The 24,962-nt window shown below is 36.5% G+C and overlaps 5 protein-coding genes and 1 long non-coding RNA gene across 12 annotated transcripts in view; 5 read left to right on the top strand and 1 right to left on the bottom strand.

The window, feature by feature from the left end:
* Positions 1 to 24,962, bottom strand: part of LOC143448560 (dynein axonemal heavy chain 3-like) — a 51,360-nt gene that overhangs the window by 13,768 nt on the left and 12,630 nt on the right. For 3 of the 6 annotated variants that reach the window (XM_076948367.1, XM_076948365.1, XM_076948363.1), the window contains exons 33-45: positions 3,967 to 4,108; positions 3,622 to 3,852; positions 3,209 to 3,420; positions 2,932 to 3,099; positions 2,695 to 2,782; positions 2,501 to 2,631; positions 2,295 to 2,395; positions 2,085 to 2,217; positions 1,890 to 2,005; positions 1,398 to 1,497; positions 1,176 to 1,270; positions 755 to 959; positions 260 to 277 (exon numbers count right to left, since the gene is read on the bottom strand). In XM_076948367.1, the coding sequence (XP_076804482.1) occupies positions 260 to 277; positions 755 to 959; positions 1,176 to 1,270; positions 1,398 to 1,497; positions 1,890 to 2,005; positions 2,085 to 2,217; positions 2,295 to 2,395; positions 2,501 to 2,631; positions 2,695 to 2,782; positions 2,932 to 3,099; positions 3,209 to 3,420; positions 3,622 to 3,852; positions 3,967 to 4,108 (1,740 nt within the window). The remainder of the gene's footprint in view (positions 1 to 259; positions 278 to 754; positions 960 to 1,175; positions 1,271 to 1,397; positions 1,498 to 1,889; positions 2,006 to 2,084; positions 2,218 to 2,294; positions 2,396 to 2,500; positions 2,632 to 2,694; positions 2,783 to 2,931; positions 3,100 to 3,208; positions 3,421 to 3,621; positions 3,853 to 3,966; positions 4,109 to 24,962) is intronic. The other 3 variants (XM_076948368.1, XM_076948366.1, XM_076948364.1) reach the window with 2 other exon arrangements.
* Positions 4,771 to 8,726, top strand: LOC143448562 (uncharacterized). Of its 2 annotated transcripts, none has more exons than XM_076948369.1 (12): positions 4,771 to 5,121; positions 5,277 to 5,499; positions 5,691 to 5,891; positions 6,141 to 6,375; positions 6,593 to 6,682; positions 6,934 to 7,007; positions 7,173 to 7,310; positions 7,493 to 7,586; positions 7,680 to 7,753; positions 7,836 to 7,938; positions 8,117 to 8,221; positions 8,359 to 8,726. In XM_076948369.1, exons 1-12 carry the CDS (start codon positions 4,882 to 4,884, stop codon positions 8,450 to 8,452), a joined length of 1,671 nt encoding a protein of 556 aa, XP_076804484.1. In that variant the 5' UTR covers positions 4,771 to 4,881; the 3' UTR covers positions 8,453 to 8,726. The 2 variants fall into 2 exon arrangements, with proteins under 2 accessions (XP_076804484.1, XP_076804485.1); XM_076948370.1 differs by having other exon boundaries at positions 6,150 to 6,375.
* On the top strand, positions 15,229 to 17,495 carry LOC143450459 (adhesion G protein-coupled receptor B1-like). Its single transcript, XM_076951019.1, has 7 exons — positions 15,229 to 15,640; positions 15,730 to 15,943; positions 16,024 to 16,230; positions 16,322 to 16,442; positions 16,646 to 16,744; positions 17,010 to 17,092; positions 17,181 to 17,495. Exons 1-7 carry the CDS (start codon positions 15,371 to 15,373, stop codon positions 17,333 to 17,335), a joined length of 1,149 nt encoding a protein of 382 aa, XP_076807134.1. The 5' UTR covers positions 15,229 to 15,370; the 3' UTR covers positions 17,336 to 17,495.
* LOC143450460 (uncharacterized) lies at positions 17,687 to 18,678 on the top strand. Its single transcript, XR_013114699.1, has 3 exons — positions 17,687 to 17,834; positions 18,028 to 18,126; positions 18,323 to 18,678. It is a non-coding gene; the product is annotated as an uncharacterized LOC143450460 (long non-coding RNA).
* On the top strand, positions 19,376 to 20,739 carry LOC143448488 (uncharacterized). Its single transcript, XM_076948256.1, has 3 exons — positions 19,376 to 19,923; positions 20,015 to 20,228; positions 20,480 to 20,739. Exons 1-3 carry the CDS (start codon positions 19,651 to 19,653, stop codon positions 20,737 to 20,739), a joined length of 747 nt encoding a protein of 248 aa, XP_076804371.1. The 5' UTR covers positions 19,376 to 19,650.
* On the top strand, positions 20,761 to 24,120 carry LOC143450461 (uncharacterized). Its single transcript, XM_076951020.1, has 8 exons — positions 20,761 to 20,901; positions 21,157 to 21,501; positions 21,736 to 21,821; positions 22,055 to 22,177; positions 22,341 to 22,482; positions 22,747 to 22,823; positions 22,976 to 23,334; positions 23,520 to 24,120. Exons 2-8 carry the CDS (start codon positions 21,263 to 21,265, stop codon positions 23,772 to 23,774), a joined length of 1,281 nt encoding a protein of 426 aa, XP_076807135.1. The 5' UTR covers positions 20,761 to 20,901; positions 21,157 to 21,262; the 3' UTR covers positions 23,775 to 24,120.

Genomic DNA, 24,962 nt, shown 5'->3' on the forward strand with positions numbered 1-24,962 from the left:
GCACATTGATGAAAACTGATACAAGTTATGATTTATTTGCATACAGCACGAGGCAAACGTGGTATAAGATTAATAAATCGATTATTATAGTGGGTTACTTTCCAAATGCGGAAGCGCTTCACATTAATTCGCTAACAACTTTACGAAATCAACATACAATGTGTGGTCGTGTTGATTTGGCATGTGCATATATCTGCGTGTAGTGCGGCTGACTTTTTTGTGTAAACATGCAACTTTTAAAACGTAACTGAGACTTTACCTGACCATCCAGTATTTCCTTTATCGAAATTAAAACAAAAATGTGATAAAACTATGATTAAAAATAATAAACCGGGCGAAAATTGAAAAGAAAACTGATTTCAGGAACATATATAGCAAAATGACTTGTTATGGGATATGGGTTTTAAATTAACAAAAAATGTGTAAAAAAATTACACATTGGTGTAACTGACATATGTTTTTCAAGATTGAAGATGATGATATACATAGAAAAAAACGAGAAGGGCGGCTGTAAAAGGTCTGTCTATGTAATGTAGTTTATGCCAAAAACCAAACAACTACAAAAGCATTATAGAGCGGAGATAAAATAAAAAGACTTAAAAAAAACAATAATACAAAGTTACTTACAGCTAAAAAAAAGTCGTTAAAACGCATTACAGTACTTATCAGGTTTACTATATAGATTTATTACAGCAAAACGAACATTTTTGTGAAATATTATATTTATAAGTGAAAACCTTTGTCCTTGTTTTACCTTTGTTGACTCCGTCAATTCCGGCGTCTTGGTTAAACTTCCCCACTTATGCCATGATCCGTAGGTTTTCTTTATCCACACATAGTCAAAGACGCTTCCGCGTTTTGGAATCAACAAGTTTCGCGGAATGCGAAGTTCTCGTGGACGGGGAAAACCCATTTTCCCGCCATCGCTGTCCAGCAACTCACGAAAGAAATCGTTAAATCTGCAAAAAATCTGCTATAAGTTTTCTCTATCAAGGGAATCTAGGCAAAAATATGGGGCGTAAAAAATACGCTGATACGGATGTTAATAAGCGAAAACCAACGTTGCTGAACCGAGAGAGCCTTTTGACAATATCCACTTGTAAATACACATCAGGTGTTGATATAAAACAACAATTTAGGCACAATCAGAGAATCGTGAACTTCTATATTTTAACCTTTCACGTGAATTCTCTTCCAGGCAGGCCCCGATCGACCACACGATGGCAAAAAGGAAATGAGCAACAAGCATATTTCCGCGTTCTTCTATAACCTGAAAAATAAGAAGACAAAAATCAGTTGTGTCATCCAGCTCATTTCCAACACTAACTTCCAGGCAAAATACGCAACATGCATGGAGTTCGCATAACTAGAAGCAAACCAATCATGATATACTGTACTTTAATATCCGACGCGGATATTTTCCCTTCTTGTGTATCTTCCGTCACCGTGGAGTACAAACTTCCGGATTCATTTTCGTCAAAACCACTATCAAGATCACTGCAAGGAACACATTTTATATTATTATCGTTGGCACGTACACAACTATCACCAACATCACCAAAAGAATTTTTTGCCATAAGCATTCATATCATAAAATCGAATCATTATCGCCACTCACCAATATTTGAAAAGCATTTTCACACCGATTGGAATGTATGAAAGCCATGCGCAGCAGCATCAAAGCAACAAAATATGCATTAAAAGCAACTACTGTAAAGCATCTTAATGTCATTTGATGACGGCTATAGGCTTAGCATCATTACTAAAGCAATTTAATCAAAGCGACAGCGAACAAGCAGCGTTATTTCGAATCAAAAAGTAAACTTGCGGTAAGATTGACCAGCTAAAACTACGCTATGCTGTGTTGATGGTGTTGTCTGTTAACTCACCCAAGTTCTTTCAGCAGGCAGGAATATAGTTTAATCAGATTGACCGTCATATGCATGGCGGATAGTTTCAGCATGTGCTGGCATTGTTTAAGGACGAACTGCGTACAGGGTGGAACCTGCCAAATTATAAAAATTAAAACTTACTGTAAGTGCTAGACATTCCACTGTTTATGAAAGAGAATATATTTCGCTCACCAGCCAATTAAACATCATGCGAACTGTATCTTTTTGTTGCTTGGTAAGATTTTCCGGAAGAGACATTTGCAACCAGGAGGTTATAAGTGCCGTCGTGCCAAGCTCGTCTGGGTCCATGTAAATCATTCCGCACCTTTTTACAAAACGATTAGATAAGTTTTAACAACAAGTTAAACTAACCTGAAAATTTGTACCGGATATCCCGTTAACCTGCTAACAGTAGCTGGGGAAGCTTGTTCCAAATTCTCAACTTCAAACATCATGTTTTGTTGAGAGTTCATCGCGATAATTTCCCCACTCATGAGGCACAACTAGGCATGATACATCAGATTACTTTTAAGCTACATTACCAGGGTAAATAGAAATAAAAAGAGGACTCGCACGCACAGAACAAACAAAATATTGGGCTCTCTTACCTTCTTGTTGTCGTCCAGAACGGTGTTTAAATTTTCAACCCAAACGGCGTCAACAGGACCGTCGAAAATCAACCATTTTCGTTTTGCGTCCGTGCTCGTGGCGTGCTCCCGAAATGTGTTGGCCAGTATACCTTGCAGGTAACATTATGTTGGTAATTTGGAGCCTCATTTTCTTAATCGAGGTTTTAACTTACCGTCCGACCACTCGTGAGATACAGGATCGAAACTGCCATACAACAGAGCCATGGTAACAGCTTTTGGGTTGATCACTCTGTAACGAACCTAGAAAATCATGTCAAAAAGTCCTTGAGCCAACTGCACTGAAAAGTTTCAATCGAACAAATCGCAGTATTTTAGTTTGAAAGGAGATAAGCCAAGATAGAGGACACAATGATTTCCTGGTAACAGGAAGTTTGCACCCATCTACTTACAGGTTGTTCCTCGACTTCCTCGGACACGGATACTTCTTCAAGAGCGGTAGTGAGGACTTTGTAGCAGGTTGTTTTTCCACCAAGTGCTTTTCCGACCACCATAAAACCGTGTCTCACTTTCATCATTTCATGAAGTTGAATTATTTTTTCAATGAACCACGGAATGGGCTGAAGAAAGAAAACAAACGATGTCTATGTCTATAGATACAAATTGAAACCGAGACGTTTAATTTGTTCCGATGTAGATCTCACCAAACCACCAAAGCAAGCAGCTGACCTGTAAATGCATACTGGCTATGTTGTTCCGTATCGCTTTCTCCAGAAGTCCGTGGTCTGGTTTCGGAAGCTTCACACCAGGGAAGAGATCGGAAATGATCCCGTCAAAGAGAGGAATGTCATGTGCAAGAAACTTGGGTAGGTTGACGTCGGTTATCGCGCGAAGCATCAATTCATCTTCACGTTGGTCAATGTACTTCAGTTTTAAATTTCCTGAGTCATGTGAGCGTGAAACTTGTTAGAAAATTATTCATAACATTGTTATTAATATACGCAATAAAATTTGTAATTTTACCCTTAAATCTTATATTTCTATCTGACATTAGATTGAACTTATTCAGATTTTAAAGTAGGCAAAAATTAGCCGTAAAACAACTTAAGTACATCCCTATATGTAAATGTCAGGCTCCCTACCCGCCGTCGTTAAGACTGACTTAACAGCTCTCATGCCATAATCGTAATGATGTTGGGAAGACAACTGCTCGGAGCAAAGTCGATAAGTTGCCACGATTTTCGCTGCAAGACTTCTTGCATCGACAAACCCCATTGAATAGAGAGATATCTCAGCAATTAAGGCGTAATCCGGAATCATCATGGCCACCGTACGAAACAAGACTTTAAGATTGTCCGGCAATTCAGCCCGACCTGAATAGAAATCGGCAACATTTCAGAGCAAAGTACTAACCTCAATGGTAATTGTAAATTTGGTAATGAAGAGTTCAATTGAAGTAGCAACGTGCTCATGGAATGTAGTCTTACCTGCGTAGCCGGGATTCATGGTAATGAATATGGTACACGAAGGGTCGAGTGATATTTGAGTTCCTTCGAAAACGAATTCAATCACTTGGTCGGCCACTGCTCTTTGAATTGTTTGTATTTGTTGAGCGACAACCGAAAGTACCTGCATAAGTGAGTAAAGCTGAAGACCAATTTTCTTAATGCAAGCTGAAAAACAGTTTTAGCAGGATGTACTTCTGCATTTCGGACGTCGCTATTTTAAGTCAAATATTTTAGTCATTACACGTTTCTTCGTCTCGGTTTAATTTTGTAAGAGTGAAAATGATCTTAATGCAATTCGAAAACATTGGACCTGTAATGTTATCATGCATTACTATATCGATATAATACCAGTGTTCGTACCAGGATTTACAAAACAACTTAGTATATTGTCGACAATATTTATAATAAAAGTATATTTTTTCTATTAAAGCCGTATAACAAATATGTTAATTGATATAATTTAATGTTCATCTGAACCAGTTTTCTTCTGCATAACTCTTGTAAACTCACCAATACCGATAATAATGAACATCATGCTTGGTAAGCAAAAGGTTGGAGAAAGCGATGCATTTATTGCACTTAGCGTTGTTTGACACCGAGAAAAATTTAGCGACGCAAAAATAGTTTGACTCGCACGAGAGATAGGAAATTAGTCTTGAAAATAAAGAATAATGATAAAAAGACGATCACGACTTAATCAGAATACGTTCTCTTTCCGTTGACGTCACAATATTACCTCGTGATAATTGTAAGAAAACGTTTGGCTACAACTTTGATCAGAACCAATTTGTTGGAAAGTGAAACGAAAAGAAATCTGTTGCAGCAGCAGCAATATACTTTACACACAGATTAGCGTTTCGTGACGTCACTTGAGGCTCTCGTTCACATAAAAAGATGATAATAACATTATGTGCGGCATTATTTACAATAATTGCGTCAGCAGAAGGCATAGAGCATCAAGGCTGGAGTCAATGGTACGCGTGTAACTCAACGGAGACTTGCATAACAGAAAGGTTTCAGCAATGTTCATCTCGGCAAAGGTCACTTCAACCTTCGCTATGCGTTGAGCAAGATGAGCCTTTTTCTGAATCAATCTTGGGATCGGTATACTGCCCAAATCACTGCGACGTTGTGGTATGTATATAAGATACAGAATTTCTGTGCGGATGTCTTTGTTGTTTAGAAACATGGTCTGCAGTTGTCAAAGATGTGATAAATAGCACGCTGTTATAGATTGGTGTATTCAATCGCAGAAAGGAAATTTGGTCAAAGATTTTCTTTAATTCTAGGGAACTGCTTCCGAAACTTCTTGCGCTGGAGATTGCTATGACGCCACAAAAAGTAGAGTTGACCTGTGTAGCCAATCTGGTTGTTCCTTAAGAAGAACCATTCGTTGTTACAACCCTCGTTCTTGCAGTGGAACATGGTCACGCTTGGGGCCACCGACACAATGCTCAGTATCGTGTGGTGGAGGAGTCAAACAAGTTCCACAGCGTTGTTTTGCTGGTCGTCGTAAGTAAATTGCCATTCCATAGTGTTGCTTAACTTCGGAATGTCTTTGTTATCTGTGTTGCTTCGTATTATTTAGCAAGAAAAGTCCTGCAGATACAAGCTCTTAAATATACCAAATCTGCAAACATGCATTACGCTATAACATATCTTCAAAGCTGGGCATTTTCTTGTTGTTTATTTGATATTTTCAGGCCGGATGAGGACCCATAATTGCCAGGGGACAGACATGAACGTAACTGCCGTGCGTTACGCTATAGAACTATGTAATACGCACGAATGTCCAGATTGGTCAGCATGGTCAAAATGGTCTGAATGTTCGACCACCTGTGATGGCGGAACTAGAAAAAGGACAAGACAATGCAAATATAAAGGAAAACCAAGCGATTTATGTTGTACGTATACACCACACTCCAATATCTGGATTTGTATCGTAAGGTATTTCAGCACGAACACTAGGATGACATAACAGAAAGCTATGAACAGATGGAGCTGTCTACAAGAATAGTCAATTGCTGCTATTTGTAGGTCTACTATCTTACCATGTAGTCACGTTTCAAAATATATGGCTATAAGCACGTCACGATTTGTGAAAGACGCAAATTAGGTTATGGCGTATGTCTATAAGTTATTATTTTGCTTAGCCTTTGCAGACAGTCAAGGATTAATCACAGACGAGCTAGAATCATGCAACACGCAGTCCTGTCAACATGACAGACCTACGCAAGACGAAGAAGATCTTGTTACCACAACGACCACCAGCGTTAACAGTTCGGACACTTTTATTGATGTTGATTCGAACATCCTCGAAAGTTGGTCTGAATGGACAAGCTGCAATTCGCCATGCTCTGAAGTCGAAGGAATAAAAACGAGACAAAGGTACAGTTACACTGAATCAACAGAGTGTAATTGCTTCGATCCATTGCTTACGTACTTTCAAATAATTTACTCAATTAAAGCAACCAACGATACGCTTACTAATCCACAATATATACTATTGTCTAAACACAGTATGCACAAAACTGCTGTAGAAAAAATGAAGATATAACTGCAAACTTTGTATGGATGATAATGATATTATCACACAATTCAATAGATGTCTAAGAAGAAACGAACTTCGACCAAGCGTTTGCGACCTTCCAGAAATAGTCACAGATGACTGCTTCTCAACTGAGCTCTGTACTGAGTAAGTATACGCTTGATAAAAATACTGATTAAGTTACTTAAAATAAGTGCATTTCCTTTTGAAGCGTAAAAGATATCTGGTAATTGTACGCAGTATATTACTTCGTCATTTACATTTTCTGGAGAATTCACTCCCCACTCCTCAGCATGTATCGCATGAAGGTGTAACGCATCTTTATGTCGTAATTTTGGCGTATTAAACTTCAGCGGTGCAACGTTAAAAAGTAAATACATTTTTCTTTATTAAAACAGATGCAGTCGGAGTCTGCCTTGCTTGAACTGGGGAGAATGGGAAAATATAGAGAATTGTTCCACTGCTGATCAAAGTAAGTTTTGTTTCCTGGATACGGTTAAGAAGATGATGATCGTATTCGTGCGCACGAACCGGCATTTGCCACTATTTTGAGTAAATTTATAGTTGAACTGCGATGGCTTACGTCAAATAACATGGAAAACATACAGTATAGTAAAAGCACAGGGGAATTTTTCAGTTGTATTTCAACGAACGTGCAACTCGGAATGGAAAATACATCTGACCTCCACATCATGTCCGAGTCATCAATATTTAAGGAGGGAAGAATGTCTTTATGACAAAACTGGGCTATCTGTGAATCAGATCGGTGCAATAGGTAAGTCCGGTTTATATAGTATTGTGCTATGCTTTAAATATGAAACACAAATAGTCTTCTTGAGAATGCATAAATTACAAAACAAAATTTAACATTCTATCTTTGGCGGTATAAAAACAATTTAATCGTTTAACATTTTACTCTATTAACAAAAAACTAACTAAACTCTCTATATGTTACAGTCGGTTCCATTGTGGCTCTACTGGTTATCATCGCCTTCATTCTGGCTTACTTGTTTTTCAAGAAAAAAATTCAAAATATAAAAGTTGAAAATCAGTAAGTGTAATTTCTTCCTATATACCTCAAACATTTTATTCAAATTGGCGATTAACTTTTTTGACAAAACCTTTTTCTTTTGGGCAAAATAAGAAGCAATACTTTCCAACAATCAACAGCAGTTGTAAGACGTCAGATCGAGTCACAAGATCAACTCGAGAATCTTGGTAACAGAATCATTTATGCTATTGATTCTTCAATGAAGTCAACTAAGGTATAATTTAGTATTTCCATGTTGATTGTTGACAGGTCCACATTATGAGGATGTGCGGGAAGTTTACAGCTACGCAAATAGTCCTGCCAATCGCAATCCCATCAGTTACGATTACACGGAAACTGAATATCAGCTTGGGTATGTTGTAAAGCGAAAACTATCCATTGAATATAAGTAAATTATTTACAACAAATGCATTATTGTTGAAAATGGATACTGAGATAAGTTAAAACGTTTGTTAAGAAACGTTTGCTTCAGTTAAAATACAAATAAATCAAAATCACTGTCATGACGTCAATATATAAATTTTGCACAGAAATGTACAAGAAAGCGATTCTCCTCAATTAAATTACTTGCGCATTGATGAGGCTAATCAAGACAGTTGTCTGCGGGTAAACTTTGTTGCACCAACGGTAGTGCGGTAAGTTATACTCATCGCCAGGTCCTCCGTTTCATGTAACTTAGTATGATAAAGATTCGAAATGTTCTATGTTCGAAAGAATAATTCCACAATCAACACAATCATTTCTTTAAATGACTTGGCCACCATTCTTTTAGGGCTCCATATCCCACTCCGCGTCTTCCACCGCAACCGGTTCGAGGATCAGTTGATGTTGCGCCAGAACCGGGTTACGTCGCTCCTTCCACGTAATGATTACACGTCTGGCGTGGGAGAACATGCAAGATTGACCAGAATGCACAAAGATGAAATCTTCTTATGCAAAACTCGCAAATTTTGGCATCATTTGCAAAAATCAATACATATAAATGTTCGAATCGAGGAATGAAACAAAGTCCCAATCGTTCCAAACGTTTTGGCGAGCGACACAAAGACGTGTATTTTGAGTGTTTGTGTTTTTCGTTTCTGTACCATTTTCTGATCTTATTCCCTGATAAACACCCTTGTTGTGATTGCAAATACTTATACGATGGCTGCCTTATTCCTATATGCTTAATAATATACTAGATAATAAGAATAAGAATAAGCTGAATAAGATACTACGCGCTGTTATTACAAGTCATTTGGATAACGATTTTTTAAGTAATATTTTATTTGTTTTGTTTTGCTTCTTCTTTGTGCACAAGTTTGCTAGACTTGGTTGAGTGTCTTGATCGTTGAAAAATCACCTCTACGCAATGGATTTAAAGTTTGTGCCTTTATGTTCCTTGAAGCAAAAACTTACACTTTCAGGATTTAGCGAGTCATGCATGGGGTGTTGAGCCGCTCAAAATTTGATGATTCATTATCTCCATTGACAGGTTCCCGAAATATAAATTATGTCAATATAATAACAATAAGTGCGGTTCTTAATGTCTGATAAAAGGTAAAAGGTAAAATGTAAAAGGTCTGAGATGAGAGAGACAAAAGACCTTTTTGACAGAGATAAATTTTTGATTTAAATTGAATTCTCTAAACTAAGCTGCAAAGTCTATCTTCGTGTAAGGCCTTCGAAAGAAAAATCAAAATGGAATGAATGAAATGAATAAGTATCACTTATTGACTTTGACAACTATATATACGAGACTGATGCTGGCTCGGACATCGACAAACCTAAAAACGTTCGTTTTCTATATCATCATCATCATCATCATCAACATCAGATGAACCAGACGTGAAACAATCACTAGATCTACCTATCCGGTATTGAAAAACCGAACCAACATTCAACTAACACAAGGAAGAAAACTTGAACCAGCAAAATACAAAATTCAAGGATATAAGCTGATATCAAAAATCCACCAGGAAAAGTATGGAAAATGCAAAACATCCTAAGACCTAGAACTTATCACTGAATTGAAGCAGCCATCAGCGGAGACAACAGTTAACCAATCACCTTTCACCTTAAATACTCATCATCCCGAAACATAAACTGCAGCTATTACATCAACTGCCACATTACAAAGGAAAAGGAATACAGATAAATTACAAAGAAACCTTTAACAGGTACTACACAGAATAGGGACACAAAACTCGCAAACCAAGACATCAGCAAATGAGCGACTCTAATTAATCTTCTTGTTGTAGGCTACACGATTTTAAAAGTTAATAATTTTAGTATCCAAGCCTAGGCATCAAGATTCCATCCCTTTGACGAGTGGAAAGGACCTTTATGTTCTTATAGATTGTTGGAAGCACATCAACGGTTATGATTTGAGTCAGTAAATTAGCTGGCCATATGATTACTTTGTCTCTACATTGTATATTTCTTATTTTGTAATAATTTCCATGAATGCGTGCTGCTTTATATGACTTCACCTGTTTTATTGCTAGAAAAAGTTCTTGTTAGCATAGTTACTGTCTGAAATTTTTATCTTCTTTGGGGTAATATATGAAATTAGAGATCAAGTTTGTAACAAAACTAACTTGAATTTCAGAAACTTCTTTTCCGTTGCATGGAAACTTTTTGTTTTAAGTGTTTGACGATGGAATCACCACTCACTGGGTTGGCAGAATAAAAAGCATTTGTTGCTAATGATATCTTGTTACTAAAAGTTTTTTGAAAGAGACGTTGGCCAATTAAGACCACTGGTTACCCCATTCTTACGTCACTTGTTTTAAGGTAATGCAAAGTAGCTGACTCATCTAAACACTGATTAATGTTTTACTACATGTCCGATGAAACATCTGCTTACAGTTCCATAGAAAGCAATAATGTACAAAATTATTAAACTCGTCAGTTGTTCTTAGTCATTTGTAACATATTTATGTACGCTTGTTAATGCTCGAAGCTTTTGTGATGTCGATAAAATCAATGAATTTGTAAATATTATTTTTCTAAATTACGAAAGTATGCAAGCCTTTTCAAGATAGCTTTATGAGTTGTTTGTAAGAAAAATGAAATAGTTTGTGGTACTTCTTTCTGGATAATTTGTGCAGTTTCTGAAAGTAAGCCTACTGGTGAAGATCAAGATTGTTTGTTTATTTAGAATGGCGTCCACGAATGCCATACCAAATGCTACAACTATCGTGATTGTTTTATTGTCCGGCGCATGTCTTGCTCATGTGCAAGCGTGGACAACATGGCACTCTTGCGGAAGCAGAGAAAACTGTCACAGCATGCGGATACGTTCATGCACACCAATAGACTGGAGAATTGCGTTCGGCATCGAATGTGCTGATGTTGGAGATCGTTATTCGGAGATTTTACAAACAGGATGTGATGTGAATATAGATTGTGCTGGACAATGGCAAAGCACGGTAAGTGTTGAAATTCCAAGTAGCAAATAAATAAAACAAATATAATTCTAGTTAATAATACAACGTAAAAAATGTCCATTTTGCATTATTTTCAGCAAAACGAAAGTTGCATTGGAGATTGCTACGATGGAACAAGTATTTCGTACTATAGTTGTTCTACAAATCCTACTTGTACAATGAGGACACAATCGAGATGTTACAACGATTCTACTTGTACTGGTCACTTTAACATTCTCACTCAAACAAGTTGTTCCCAATCATGTGGTGGAGGAACACAAACATTGAACGGAAATTGTACCAATGTTCCTGGTAAATCTTTATTACCGGCGTGAAACTGGTTACCGATTCCTTGGTTACTTATTTATATATCGTTAAACACTTTTATTAAAGAACAATACGATATATTAGTATAACACTAGAGCATGTAATCAATTTTATCTGCAAACAACAACAGTTAAATAAGAAACCAATTGACATGGAACCAAAGTTCAAAATCATTTTTTGAATTAGTAACTGAACAAGTATAACCAAGGAAACAATAAACAGCTTCATGCTGGTATCAATATTACCTACACGTACAGTAGGCCAATAAGCGCAATAGTAACAAAAGATTAAATAATCTGATTTTATTACTGACATTAGAACCACCAAACGAGCAGTCGTACAATTGCCCAGGAACAAACGGAGTGTTAGCCATGCAATACAGTATTATGAGCACTTGTAATTCGCAAGCATGTCCAACTTGGAGTACTTGGTCTCAATCGTCATCGTGCTCTGCGAGTTGTGGCGGCGGACATCAAACTTTCGAAAGCTTTTGCACATACATGGGAAGCGCAAGTGCATTATGCGGTGAGCTAAGTTTTGTCGGTAGGGTTACTGACATTAAACAATACTGTAAATGAAACACCATCTAAAGTTGATCTGATTATAAATCGCTCAGGAAATGGTGGAACAAGACGCTACAAAACCGAGCCATGCAACGACCAGCAATGCCCTGCGTATTCGCAGTGGTCACAGTGGACAACATGTGATTCTTGCTCTGGAGTTCGGACAAGATATCGGTACGGCTTGAAAATAGGGTCCGCATATGATGAACTTATAAGAACTTGGGACTAAATCTTGCAATTTACATGAGACGCGAAATCATTAGAGATTAGCATAACTCAAAATACTCAACTCTATATAAGCTCTAAAGTCTAAACGATGAATGATCTAATGCCGAAATGATTATAATAAAGGGAATAACGATTTTACCAGTTCATAATGTAAATTGTGTGAAATTTCAATAGCAACTGCATTTCAATATGCAACGATGCTCAAGAGAGTTTAACAGAAGAAGAAGAATGTTTGCAATCGACATCCTGTTCCACGACAACCATCACAAATGGTGAAAGCACAACTACCACGAAGTATATCAATGATAAAAATATTCATATAAGTACAAAATACATGAGCAAAATCATTTGCGGCAGAGAGTACCACTTTAAACGCCATACCACAAAACATTCTTGCATTAGAGTACACTTGCAAAATAAATATACTTTTGGGTATATCGTTAGATATAATATAATACCTGGAGCAGTAAGAAAGTTTTGGTGAGAAAAGTGTTCTGAGTGTATACAGTATATAACGATCAACTTTTCTAAAACTCTTCTTTTGATTCAAGTGCAAATAACAATTGTCATATTTTGCCTTGTTCGAACTGGTCAGACTGGAAAATCACCAACAACTGTACAACTGCCAATCAAAGTATGAGTTGTAATGACGGTAAAACCTACAATTTTAAATTTTTCAATGAACGCTGTAATAATGGGCTGATATTTCAGTCATACTTCAACGTACATGCAATTCTGAGTGGAGAATGAACCTCTCCATATCATCCTGTTCGGAATCATCAACATTTGAGAAGAAAATCTTGTTTGGGCAACCAGTCCTACATTTCGGACGTCAGTGTGGGGTTAATAAGTAAGTTATTTATAGATAGATATGTGGTCAAAATATGAGAAGACTCTGGACGTTCTGAGGGAAAGTTTCGGGTGTTATTATCTTGCCAGGTACTTTTGCAGTACTGTTGGTCGTAATTTCTTATGGGCATCGGCTTTTACGTTTGTTACAAGAGGAACGTGACAACGAGTTTCCCCAAAAAAATTAGGTACTTTTTGGCGACAAATATCATGGTTATTTTCCGTCAAAGGTCCGCTTTCAAAATGAATTTTAATCAGGACACAAGATCAAGATTCAACACAACCAACCCTTGCTTTTAAAACTCAAACTGGTTCATCGCATATTACAGAAACCAAAGCAGGTAAAACGTTTTTGAACTTATATGCAAAAATAAACAATTTAACTTTAAACATTTACTGAAAAGCTGTAGAACTTGCTTATGAAACTATTATGGAACCAAGCAATTTGATCAAGAATTCTAATGATAAGAAAAAGCAAGACAACGTTGCAACTGGCAACAAGTCATCGGCAAACCAAAGGTGAAACAATGAAAACATTTTATAATTAAACTATACTGCAGTTAACACAAATAGAAAAGTACAAAGTTAAAGCATAGTGAAGAAAAACCGCTACTCTATATTTAAGTATTTTCCACTTAAACACTTCAATTCTTTAAAATGATATTTCTCTCGCCTAGGAATGCTAACCTGTCTTCCCTTAACTACGTTACACTTGATGACAACGCAAAGCTTGCAAATATATCGAAAGTGGAATATCTCGAACCAAACGTGCAAAGGTAAATCTGTACTATATGCTGATATACACTTGATAAGTTTACCAGAACATTCACTATAGTGTAGTAGTAGTAGTAGTACTACTACTCGGTTTTAGTACTGAGTAGTAGTATAAATTTACTTGAACTAATACTAATATAAACGTGTGAAGCTTCAAGTTTATAAAGAATAAACAAGAAATTCATGAGCTTACTACGATTCAGTGCTCCCTGTCCTGATGTAAAAAGAGTGCCACAACCAGGCCGAAGCGATTACGAATTCGTACTGGAACCGGGGTACGTCACTCCTGCCTCAATAACCGGATGATGCGCAAGAGTCGTTTGTAGAGGGCTGAAAGTTTCTTTGGAGCATTCACGTCACCAAATTGTTTTCGTTATTATCAAGTATTTTCCACAAAAACATTTTGTTTTATATTTAGATAAGGTTTTATTATAGTTTATTCTTTACACTGTTGTGGTTTCGTTGTTTAGTTTTAGTGATCCTGATATTTTGCCCAGTTACAGTATATATGGGCATGATATATGTTTAACGTTGTTATCTCGTTTTTAAGTTTCGGAAATAAATAAAAGCATCAAAGTAAACTGCCAACGTGTAAACACAACTCCACCGTTTGTCGAGCCCAGCGGCAGTAAGCTTCCTAAAAAAAACTGACAACGTTTCAATGATTGTAAAGATTTTCGAAGTTCACGGTTACAAATGAATCCTCAAAAATTCTCAAAAACTTTCGATGTTTTAAGTATTGAATCCAAAATCAAGTATTAAATGCGTTAATAGATAGTGCCATGCGCTCTTTGTTTTCTTCTTCTGCCATGAAATACATCAGTCAGCCTGCAACATATATCTTGTTGTCATGCACACGCACTGCAAGTAGATTTAGTTGATTTAGATTTTCCAACTCTTAGTAGACCTGAAAAAGCAAGCTTATGCATGCGAAAGCTCGTGTAAAAGAATCAAAAATGAAGTTAACCTCAGAATGGCAACTTTATCTTGATTTTTTTTACTGTATACTGATTAACACGATTCAGCCACCAACTTTGATTTTGAAAGTTCAAGTTGCGCATTATGCATAAGAAGACAGAGTTGAAATGCCGCTAAGTGTTTGAAAGTGCGACATATATGTTACGATGAGCCTAAGTTATTTCGTACTGTTTATGACATCACTTCAAATCTTCAAAATTTATCTTTCATAAATGTAAATGACAATTATTGTTGTGAAAAATTTATACCGGCCATTTGTAACAAGCAGTGACACGAATCTTACGACACTCGCTTATAGGTAATGCAAAGCAGCTGACTCAGCTAATCTCTGATTAATGTCTTACTATAAGTCCCCAGTGAAATGATACAGCTTGCAGAAGTACAGTATTGGTTAAATCATTTAAACTAGTCAATTGTTCGCTTAATCTTCTGCAAGGTCTTGTACGCTTGTTAATACTCGTAATTGTTGTTACGTCGACAAAATCAAAAAAATTTGTCAGTGTTAATTTTCCAAGTTATAAAAGACAGCAATTGTTTTCAAACTAGTTCCAAAAGTTGTTTGTATAATACAAGTGAAATAGTTCGTATGGCTTCTTTCTAAATAAACTATTTATGTTTTTCAAAACAAGTGAAGATTAATGCAAAACCATTCAGAATGGGGCAAGACATTGTCTCCCATGTTACAATTATCTGGGTTGCTTTTTTGGCGGGCGCAAATCTTGCATGTGTTCAAGCTCAGGTGTGGACAAGCTGGGAACCTTGCAACGATAGAGAAAACTGTCACAGAGTGAGACAACTTACTTGCACAGTAAACGGCAGACATTCATACGGTATCGTTTGTGTTGGTGTTGGAGATCCTTATATGGAGATTTTACCAACAGGATGCGATGTGAATATAGATTGTGCTGGTCAATGGCAAAGCACGGTAAGCGTTCAATTACCAAATAGCAAATAACCAAAGCAACTAATTCTAGTTGCTATCATGAACATAAATCTCTTTTGTATTATTTTCAGCAAAACGAAAGTTGCATTGGAGATTGCTACGATGGAACAAGTATTTCGTACTATAGTTGCTCTACAAATCCTACTTGTACAATGAGGACGCATTCGAGATGTTACAACGATTCTACTTGTACTGGTCACTTTAACATTCTCACTCAAACAAGTTGTTCCCAATCATGTGGTGGAGGAACTCAAACATTAAATGGAACTTGTACAAATTTATCTGGTAAATCAATATTACCGATATTTATATGCAGATTATTTCAGAAAAGTCATTAGCTACTCTGACTTTATTACTGACATTAGAACCACCAAACGAGCAGTCGTACAACTGCCCAGGAACAAACGGAGTGTTAGCCTTGCAATACAGTATTATGAGCACTTGTAATTCGCAAGCATGTCCAACTTGGAGTACTTGGTCTCAATCATCATCGTGCTCTGCGAGTTGTGGTGGCGGACATCAAACTTTCGAAAGCTTTTGCACATACATGGGAAGCGCAAGTATATTATGCGGTGAGCTAAGTTTTGTTGGTATGGCTACTGACATTCAAGAACAATGTAAATGAAACACCATCTAAAGTTGGTCTGTTTATAAACCGCTCAGGAAACGGTGGAACAAGACGCAACAAAACCGAGCCCTGCAACGACCATCAATGCCCTATGCATTCGCAGTGGTCTCAGTGGACAACATGTGATTCTTGCTCTGGAGTTCGGACAAGATATCGGTAAAGCTAGAAAATAGGGTCTGGATGTGTTGAAGCTTAAAACTTACAACTAAGTCTTAGAATGTATGAGATGCATAAGCATTATATAGTATCAACATTATCAATATAGAAGCCTATACTTAAGCTCTAATATATAAATGATGGTATTAAAATGTAATACAAGTCCATCATTTCATAATCCAAGTTGTTTAAAATTTTAATAGCAACTGCACTTTGTCATGCTTGGAAGCTCAAGAGAGTCAAATAGAAAACGAAGACTGTTTGTTATCGCCATCTTGTTCTACCACATCAACTACAACAAAGTATTAATGATCGACATCTTCGTAACAGTATAAAATATTTGAGCAATATTATTTGCTGCAAAAGTTTATAGCACTTGCTACTCTTACAGTCTAATAAGCTATTGTATTAGAGCATGCTGGTAGAATAAATAGTACCGGATAGAGTGTGACGTAATTATTTGACATTTGTAATGTGACACTAAAAGCTTAATTGTTTATAAGCTTGAAGGTGTTTGGACGCAGATCCAGCATCCATTATTTTCTAAAATCCTTTTCTTGTTTCAAGTACAAATCACAATTGTGACGTTTTGCCTTGCTCTAGCTGGGCATGTTGGGAAATCACCAACAACTGTGCCACTTCCAATCAAAGTATGATTTGGATAGGCGATAGACTGTAAAATAAGCAGTTGAAATATATGAACGGACACTGCAGTATAATGATGGTATCATATTTCAGTCATACTTGAACGTACATGTAACTCTGAGTGGAGAATGAACCTCACCATATCATCATGCCCGAATCATCAGCATTTGAGAAGAGAATATTGTTTGGACAATCAGTCATCATTTTCCGAAATCAGTGTGGGATTAATAAGTAAGTTATTTAGCTAGATGTGTGGTTAAACAAGGGAGCACTCTGAACGTTGTGAGGGAGAAAACTTCTCTTATTATTTTGCCAGGTACCTTGGCTGTCCTGTTATTCGTCGTTCTTATGGGTATCAGCTTTTACGTTTTTTACAATAGAAACGTGACAACGAATTTTGCAAAAATATTTAGGTAACTTTTTTCACGTAAAATATCACAGTTAATTTTGATGAAGTGGTCGCTTTTTTCTCAAAACGATTTTTAATCAGGACACAAAATCAAGATGCGACGCAACCAACGCTCGCTTTTAAAACTCAAACTGGCTCGTCGCTTATTGTGGAAAATAAAGCAGGTATAAGCATTTCAGATTTACAATACAAACAATCATAACCGACAACTTTTACTAAAAATCTGCAGAAACTGCTTATGAAACTATTATGGAACAAAGCAATTTGATCAAGAATTCTAATAATACGAAAAAACAAGACAACGTTGCAATTGGCAATCAGTTATCTACAAACCAAGGGTAAAAATATTAATTCATTTTATCATTAAATAAGTTAACACAAGTACAAAGGAGAAGTACAAACAAATTGAGAAGTGCAAACAAATTGAGAAGTACAAAGTCAAAGCAAAGTGAATACAAATTACTATTCAGTATTTTAACATATTTTACTTAAACAGGTAGATTTTTTTTAAATGATTTTTTTCTTGCCTAGGAATGCTAACCTTTCTTCCCTTAACTACGTCACACTTGATGACAACGCAAAGCTTGCAAATACATCGAAAGTGGAATACCTCGAACCAAACGTACAAAGGTAAATCTGTGCTACAAGCTAATATATACTTGGTGTGTTATGCCTTGTGGTAACCAAAGTATATATACTTGGTAAGTTTTCGGGAACAGTAACTGAGCAGTTGCACAAATTGACTTAAACTAATACTAAAGTAAACGTGTGAAGCTTTAAGTTGATAAAGAATAAAGAATAAACTGATTAGCTTATTATCATTTAGTGCCCCTTGTCCTGATTTAAAGGCAGTGCCACAACCAGGCCGAAGCGATTACGAATTCGTACGGGAACCTGGATACGTCACTCCTGCCTCAATAACCGGATGACGTATGATGTGCAGGAGTCGTTCGTAGAGAGCTGACGTCTACTTTCTTAATATTCACATAACCAAATTGTTTTTGTTATCATCATACATTTATCACCAAATGTATTTCGTTTTATTTTTAGATGAGATTTTATCAGTTTATTTTTTCATTGTGGTGTTTTTGTCGTCTCTCGGTTGGTGTTAGTGAGCCTTATTTTTTGTGCATTTACTGCATTTATTGGCATCATAAATGATAAAAAAATGTTTCATCTCGTCGTTCAAGTTTCGGAAATATATAAATATTTATATAAAAGCATAAAAACAGATGGCCAACGTGCTAACACAATACCGCCGTCTACAGAATCCGTCAGCGGTGGTCAGTTTGCCAAAATACACTTGCAGTTTTGAGGTTGTAAAGGTTTTCAAAGTTCACGTTTACGGATGAAAAAGAGCAGACAAAGCAAATTTTGCAATAATTTTTTATGACGTAGGTTTAACTAAAGAACACAAAACGAAAGACTTAATATGTATTTAGTAGGGGATGAGGACTAAAAGTTTTCTCAAACAATTGACATTTTAAATAACTTTCAATATTTCAGCTATCCAAATCAAGCAATGCCTGAGTTTATATATACGGCCATAAACTTTTTTCTTTATTCCACTACCATAAGAGACTTAAAATCAGACCGTTTTGGATGCACACTACAAGTTGATCTATAAAGATGAAACGGCGCATTGTGCACAACAAGAATCAAGGCGGAGATTAAAAGCCGCATCTAATATAACTGAAACTCGTCAACATTTATTTTCCATAAAAGTAAATGACGATTAATTTACTGGAAAATATAGTGGACAGTTATAAGAAGCGGTGAATCCATTTTTACGTCACTCGTTTTCAGGTAATGCAAAAGGGGCTGACTCACGTATACACTGATTAATGTTTTGCTATATGTCGGTTGAAATGATGCTGCTTGCAGAAAGGGAGCAGTACGTATTAGTTAGATTACCTAAACTAGTCGGTTGTTCATAGTTGTTGTTATACGTCCATAAAGTCAAAGAATTTGTGAACGTTATTTGTCCAAGTTTTTAAACGAAGCAAGCATTTCCAAGACAGTTGTAATAGTTGTTTGTATTATAAATGAAATAGGAAACTACGACAAGTTTGTAATACAACTTTCGCTTCTAGCAAAATAACTTGAATATTTTTTCAAACCATAAAGGTGAAGATTAATACAAAACCATTCAGAATGGCGCAAACCAATGTTTTAACAAATGTTACAATTATCTGGATTGTGTTATTGGCCGGCGCAAATCTTGCATGTGTTCAAGCTCAGGCGTGGACAGCCTGGGAACCTTGCAACGATAGAGAAAACTGTCACAAAGTTAGACAACTTACTTGCACAATAAACGACGGACATACACACGGTATCGGTTGTGTTGATGTTGGAGATCCTTATTTGACGATTTTACAAACAGGATGTGATGTGAATATAGATTGTGCTGGTCAATGGCAAAGCACGGTAAGCGTTCAAAACTCAACTGGCATTTAAATAAAACAATTAATTCCAGTTAGTACAGCGCAGATAAGTCCATTTTGTATTTTTTTTTCAGCAAAACGAAAGTTGCATTGGAGATTGCTACGATGGAACAAGTATTTCGTACTTCAGTTGTTCTACAAATCCTACTTGTACCATGAGGACGCATTCGAGGTGTTACAACGATTCTACTTGTACTGGCCACTTTAACATTCTCACTCAAACAAGTTGTTCCCAATCATGTGGTGGAGGAACTCAAACATTGAACGGAACTTGTACAAATTTATCTGGTAAATCAATATTACCAATATGTATAAGAAGATTATTTCAAAAAAATGCTTTGCTACTCTTAGTTGATTAATACCACCATTGACATCTAACCAAAGTCTAAAATCACGTTTTGAATTAGCAACTGAATAAGTATAACCAAGGAAACAATAACCAGCTTCACGTTGATATCAATATTATCTACACGTACAGTAGGCCTATAAGCGGAATATTAACAAAATTTTAAATAATCTGATTTTATTACTGACATTAGAACCACCAAACGAGCAGTCGTACAATTGCCCAGGAACAAACGGACTGTTAGCCATGCAATACAGTATTATGAGCACTTGTAATTTGCAAGCATGTCCAACTTGGAGTACTTGGTCTCAATCGTCATCGTGCTCTGCGAGTTGTGGCGGCGGACATCAAACTTTCGAAAGCTTTTGTACATACATGGGAAGCGCAAGTGATTTATGCGGTGAGCTAAGTTTTGTCGGTGGGGCTACTGATATTCAAGAACAATGTAAATAATCTTATACTATTCAAAAATATTTTTATTATTAACTTCCCAGGAAATAGCGGAACAAGACGCAACAAAACCGAGCCCTGCAACGACCATCAATGCCTTACGTATTCGCAGTGGTCACAGTGGACAACATGTGATTCTTGCTCTGGAGTTCGGACAAGATATCGGTGTGTAATTGCGAGTATAATTTATTGAAGTATAGGTTAATTTGTTTTTGAATTTATGAAATTCCAAATGCCACAATGCAATAAAAATTAGAAAGCAACTTTTCAAAGAAAATTTTTATAGCAATTATACGGATGTAAACAACAAAGAAATTGAAACTTGCTTTGAAGAAACATACATAAAAAATCGTGTTTTGTATAGGCCTAGATGTACAACCAGGCAAAGTCAATACTGTATCAAATAGACTGTTTTCGCAGAAACTGCACTTTGTCATGCACGGAAGCCCAAGAAAGCCAAATAGAAAATGAGGATTGTTTGTTATCACCATCTTGTTCTACTGCATCGACTACAATCAGTCATAATATGACATCCAAACAGGCAGAGAGCACTAAATCCTTTTTCGAAGAGCCTTACTTTCCAGCTGTGGTTGTGGTTATAGCGGTTTTGATCATAATTCTCGTTATCGTTATAATCATGTGTCTGAGATGTAGAAAAGTGGACATAGGGTCGTCGCGTGAGGTTTTGAACCCGGACATCGAACTGTCAGCGTACAAAGATCCAGAGGAAATATTAACCGATAGATCCAATAGTCACAGTTTCAGGTATAAGATTTTGTTCAGGTCTACCCTTGGGAACTTTAAGCTGTTTGTGTAGAAACTAGTTCTGTATAGGGTACGTTAAATTTTACCTGGTTTTACGGAAACGTTTTTTTGTCATTAAAAATATAAGTACGATCATGCAGCGCTTGTTATCAATAAAAATATAATATACATTGTTGTAAAGTTATTTAAAACCTTGTACACGGCAGAAATGTGACATGCTTTGTATTTTTTTAGCTCTGGACAGCAAAGTGAAGCGCAGAATATAACACCGGTGTATGCCACTCCTGATAAAAAAAGGAAGAATGCTACCAAAGAGCCAAGTTAGATTATTCAAATACGAAAGATCATGGCGTAATATAAACGATATACAGCATCTACTGTATATGATACAAATATTTAAATTCATTGGACAGCTTTTGCGTACTACCACTTTTTGGCAACCACTTTATACAGTATCATGCAACCGATTTATCCGATGAATTATGCAATGTGAATCAACCATGCAAGAAATTATTAGCAGATTCAAAACCATTGCAACTTCTGTTTCATTCAGTTTCCCATGACAACAACGCCTTCATAGCGGAAGAATCTCAATATGCTGAAATCGAAGAAGAAAGGACCAAAAACAAGAAAAAGGAAAACTCCCAAGACAAGAAGAAAAATTCTTTTAAGAAAGGTGTGATGCAACTTGATTTTTTATTAGATACCTTGCTGTGGATAGGTATAGTCATTACAAATGAGATACAAAACTTTCTAGTGTACAACAGCAAAATGCTGCAAAATAGATGTAAAATATAGCATTATATGCGTTATGTTAAAATACTTTATGCTGTTTTCAGACCATTCAGACAGTAAACCAGAATCGAATAACGTAAGCGGTATCTCAACCGAAGAGGCGAAAAAGGATGAAGGAAATAGCGTCGGGTACACGTCAATGCATCATATCATAGACCCCGCATATAGCAGCATGACATCCCGTTCGTAAGTTACTTATAAATCCCAGAAAGCATATCAAATCTTCAAACTACTCTGTGACTAATTGCTTTAAATGTATAATGACATCACCAACATTATATGATACAAACTGAATCACCGGCTGAAAAGTAATTCTATATCCGGGTCGTTTCTTAGCCCGTGTTGCGTCTCTTACTCTTTGTTTAGAAAAGAAGTAGTCTATCTAAATCAATAATTACTGTAAATTCACAAACGTTCATTCTTTATAATGTGTCTGTGGATCTGTTGCAGGATGTCAAGGCACGGGAGTTTGGCGTCGCACATGACTTTGGAAAGTAATTCCATCTCGGAGTCTGGTTCAGACTGGGGTAACTAAGAGTTTACGATTTACGTTGAAGCTTTTAAATCGCAATATCATACACGATCATCGTATTATCAAAAAATCGTGTTAAATCTCTATTGCGAAAATCTTTGTTGTTTTTTGACTTAATGTTTTACGGCCTATCGGATGCATATACAGACTGTTCATCAGAAGAACCGTTAGACTACGTCGAGAATAGAACCGTAAAGCCAAACTTATACGAAGATGACCCGACAAATGCGTCAAGAATTGACTCAATACGACAAAAAGGCTTACATTCTTCCAACCAGGCAGGCCAAACCCTGACCTATTCTTCTATCGATCCGATTTCAAAAACTACTACTAAGATGAGTGTAAAAAAGAGTAGAAAGAAAAAAAGCAGACGAGGGGATTTTCAAAGAAGTACGCGCACTGGCGGATCTTCCAGAAGTGACCCGCGACTTAGAGCATCATCTAGAAAACCGAATTACCCGATCATAAAAGAAGAGAAATCCGTCCAATTCAACGAGCAATATGAGGTTGCGAAAAATGTTGAACTAGTTTAAACAATAAAACGTCATTAAAATCTCACAATTTAAAGAAAATTAAAAACTTAGAGACATCTCTGGTGTAGTGCGAAGAATCAGCCCATGATAGCAGTAAAATACATTGGATAACTATCAATTTAACTTATTTAACTTATCAATTTGGATAACTATTTCAGACCATGACCAACAATGTGACCATTGAATCCCCGTATGAAAACAACGCTGATAATGATCGCACCACTGTGGATGCACCAACATCAACGGATCCTTCAAGTCAAAGAGCTTCTCCACAAGTGCCATTTCCTGATCCACCACAGGTGGCAGGCTCAGGGGAACGATCACCGATGCCTATACCAAGAAAATCCGTCCGACGAGTCAACGTCACGGTATCAAAAGATTCAGAGTACGCCGCGATAGATGATGAATACTGAGTTGACGCGTAAAACTGAAGAAAACTGATAAAAAAATTTCAAAACCTTGTTTCTGAAGAAAAGCCAAAGAGAAACGTGCAGCACATCCGGAACGTCAATTTATCCGCTGCTCACTTTTCACAGCTTAGTTTCCATGATGACGACACGCAGAATCACTCCACATTTTCAGAAAATACAGTACTGACTAGGCTACATGTTACCATTAAATTCGATTTTGATAAAAACGCATTTGATGTGTACAAACATCTTTATTAGTTTACTTATTGTTTGTTTGTTTGTTTTTGGTGTTGTTTTAACATTTTTATAATGTGTTTTTTCGAACATAAAAATCATAAACGTACTACACACTAACCACCATTAATAGAATTTAAATAATGGTTATATCATATTGTAGTAATTGACAAAAGGACATGTTGAAGGTTTGCAGAAAGTTTTATTGAGAGAAAATTCCAATCTTAATTGCTTCAAAACTTTCAACGCCAGCATGAGTAGGCACGTGATCAAACAGCGGTTTAAATTTTAGGACCAAGCTAGACACCAAAAATACCTTATAAGTTACACTGTACGACAAAAGAGGACAATATACCTTAAAATAAACAACATATACAAACCCTCTATGCATTAATACCATGAGTAGGATACATCGCCTTCAATTAAAGAGCATACGCTGTTACAAACAGCGTAATATCCTCTATGCTAAATATGAATCACCGAAATTCCATCAAAAGCAATACTCGTACAAGAGTTTCCAACCAAGGAGATCATTCTACATGTTTACAGCAGCTATACAGTGAACCACATGCAAGATATACCTAAACATGGCTAACACTTGCACCTGCATTGAATTTGCGTCCTCACAAGTGAGTTTTATAGAAATTCTTCTTGAAACAACCAAGCACTTGACGCTTGACTAGTGCTATGCTGGTAAAGATTTGAAAAGAAGACGAAAAAAACACGTCATTCTCAAACAATCAATTTTCACCAGATGCTGCATGATAACTAATCCAATGCTTTAAATTCAATACTCGTCATGATATGTCACAATTAAAATAATTCAATTCTTGAAATCGCCGTAATTAAAATCAACAGAAATGCGCATTATGTGGTCTACACTTCACCCTCGAAATGTCTGATTTTATTTTGCTTTCTTAGCCATCTAATACTCAAGTTCTGGCTCCAACAACAAAC

The sequence above is a fragment of the Clavelina lepadiformis genome, chromosome 3, assembly GCF_947623445.1.
Source record: "Clavelina lepadiformis chromosome 3, kaClaLepa1.1, whole genome shotgun sequence".
Classification (NCBI taxonomy): domain Eukaryota; kingdom Metazoa; phylum Chordata; class Ascidiacea; order Aplousobranchia; family Clavelinidae; genus Clavelina; species Clavelina lepadiformis.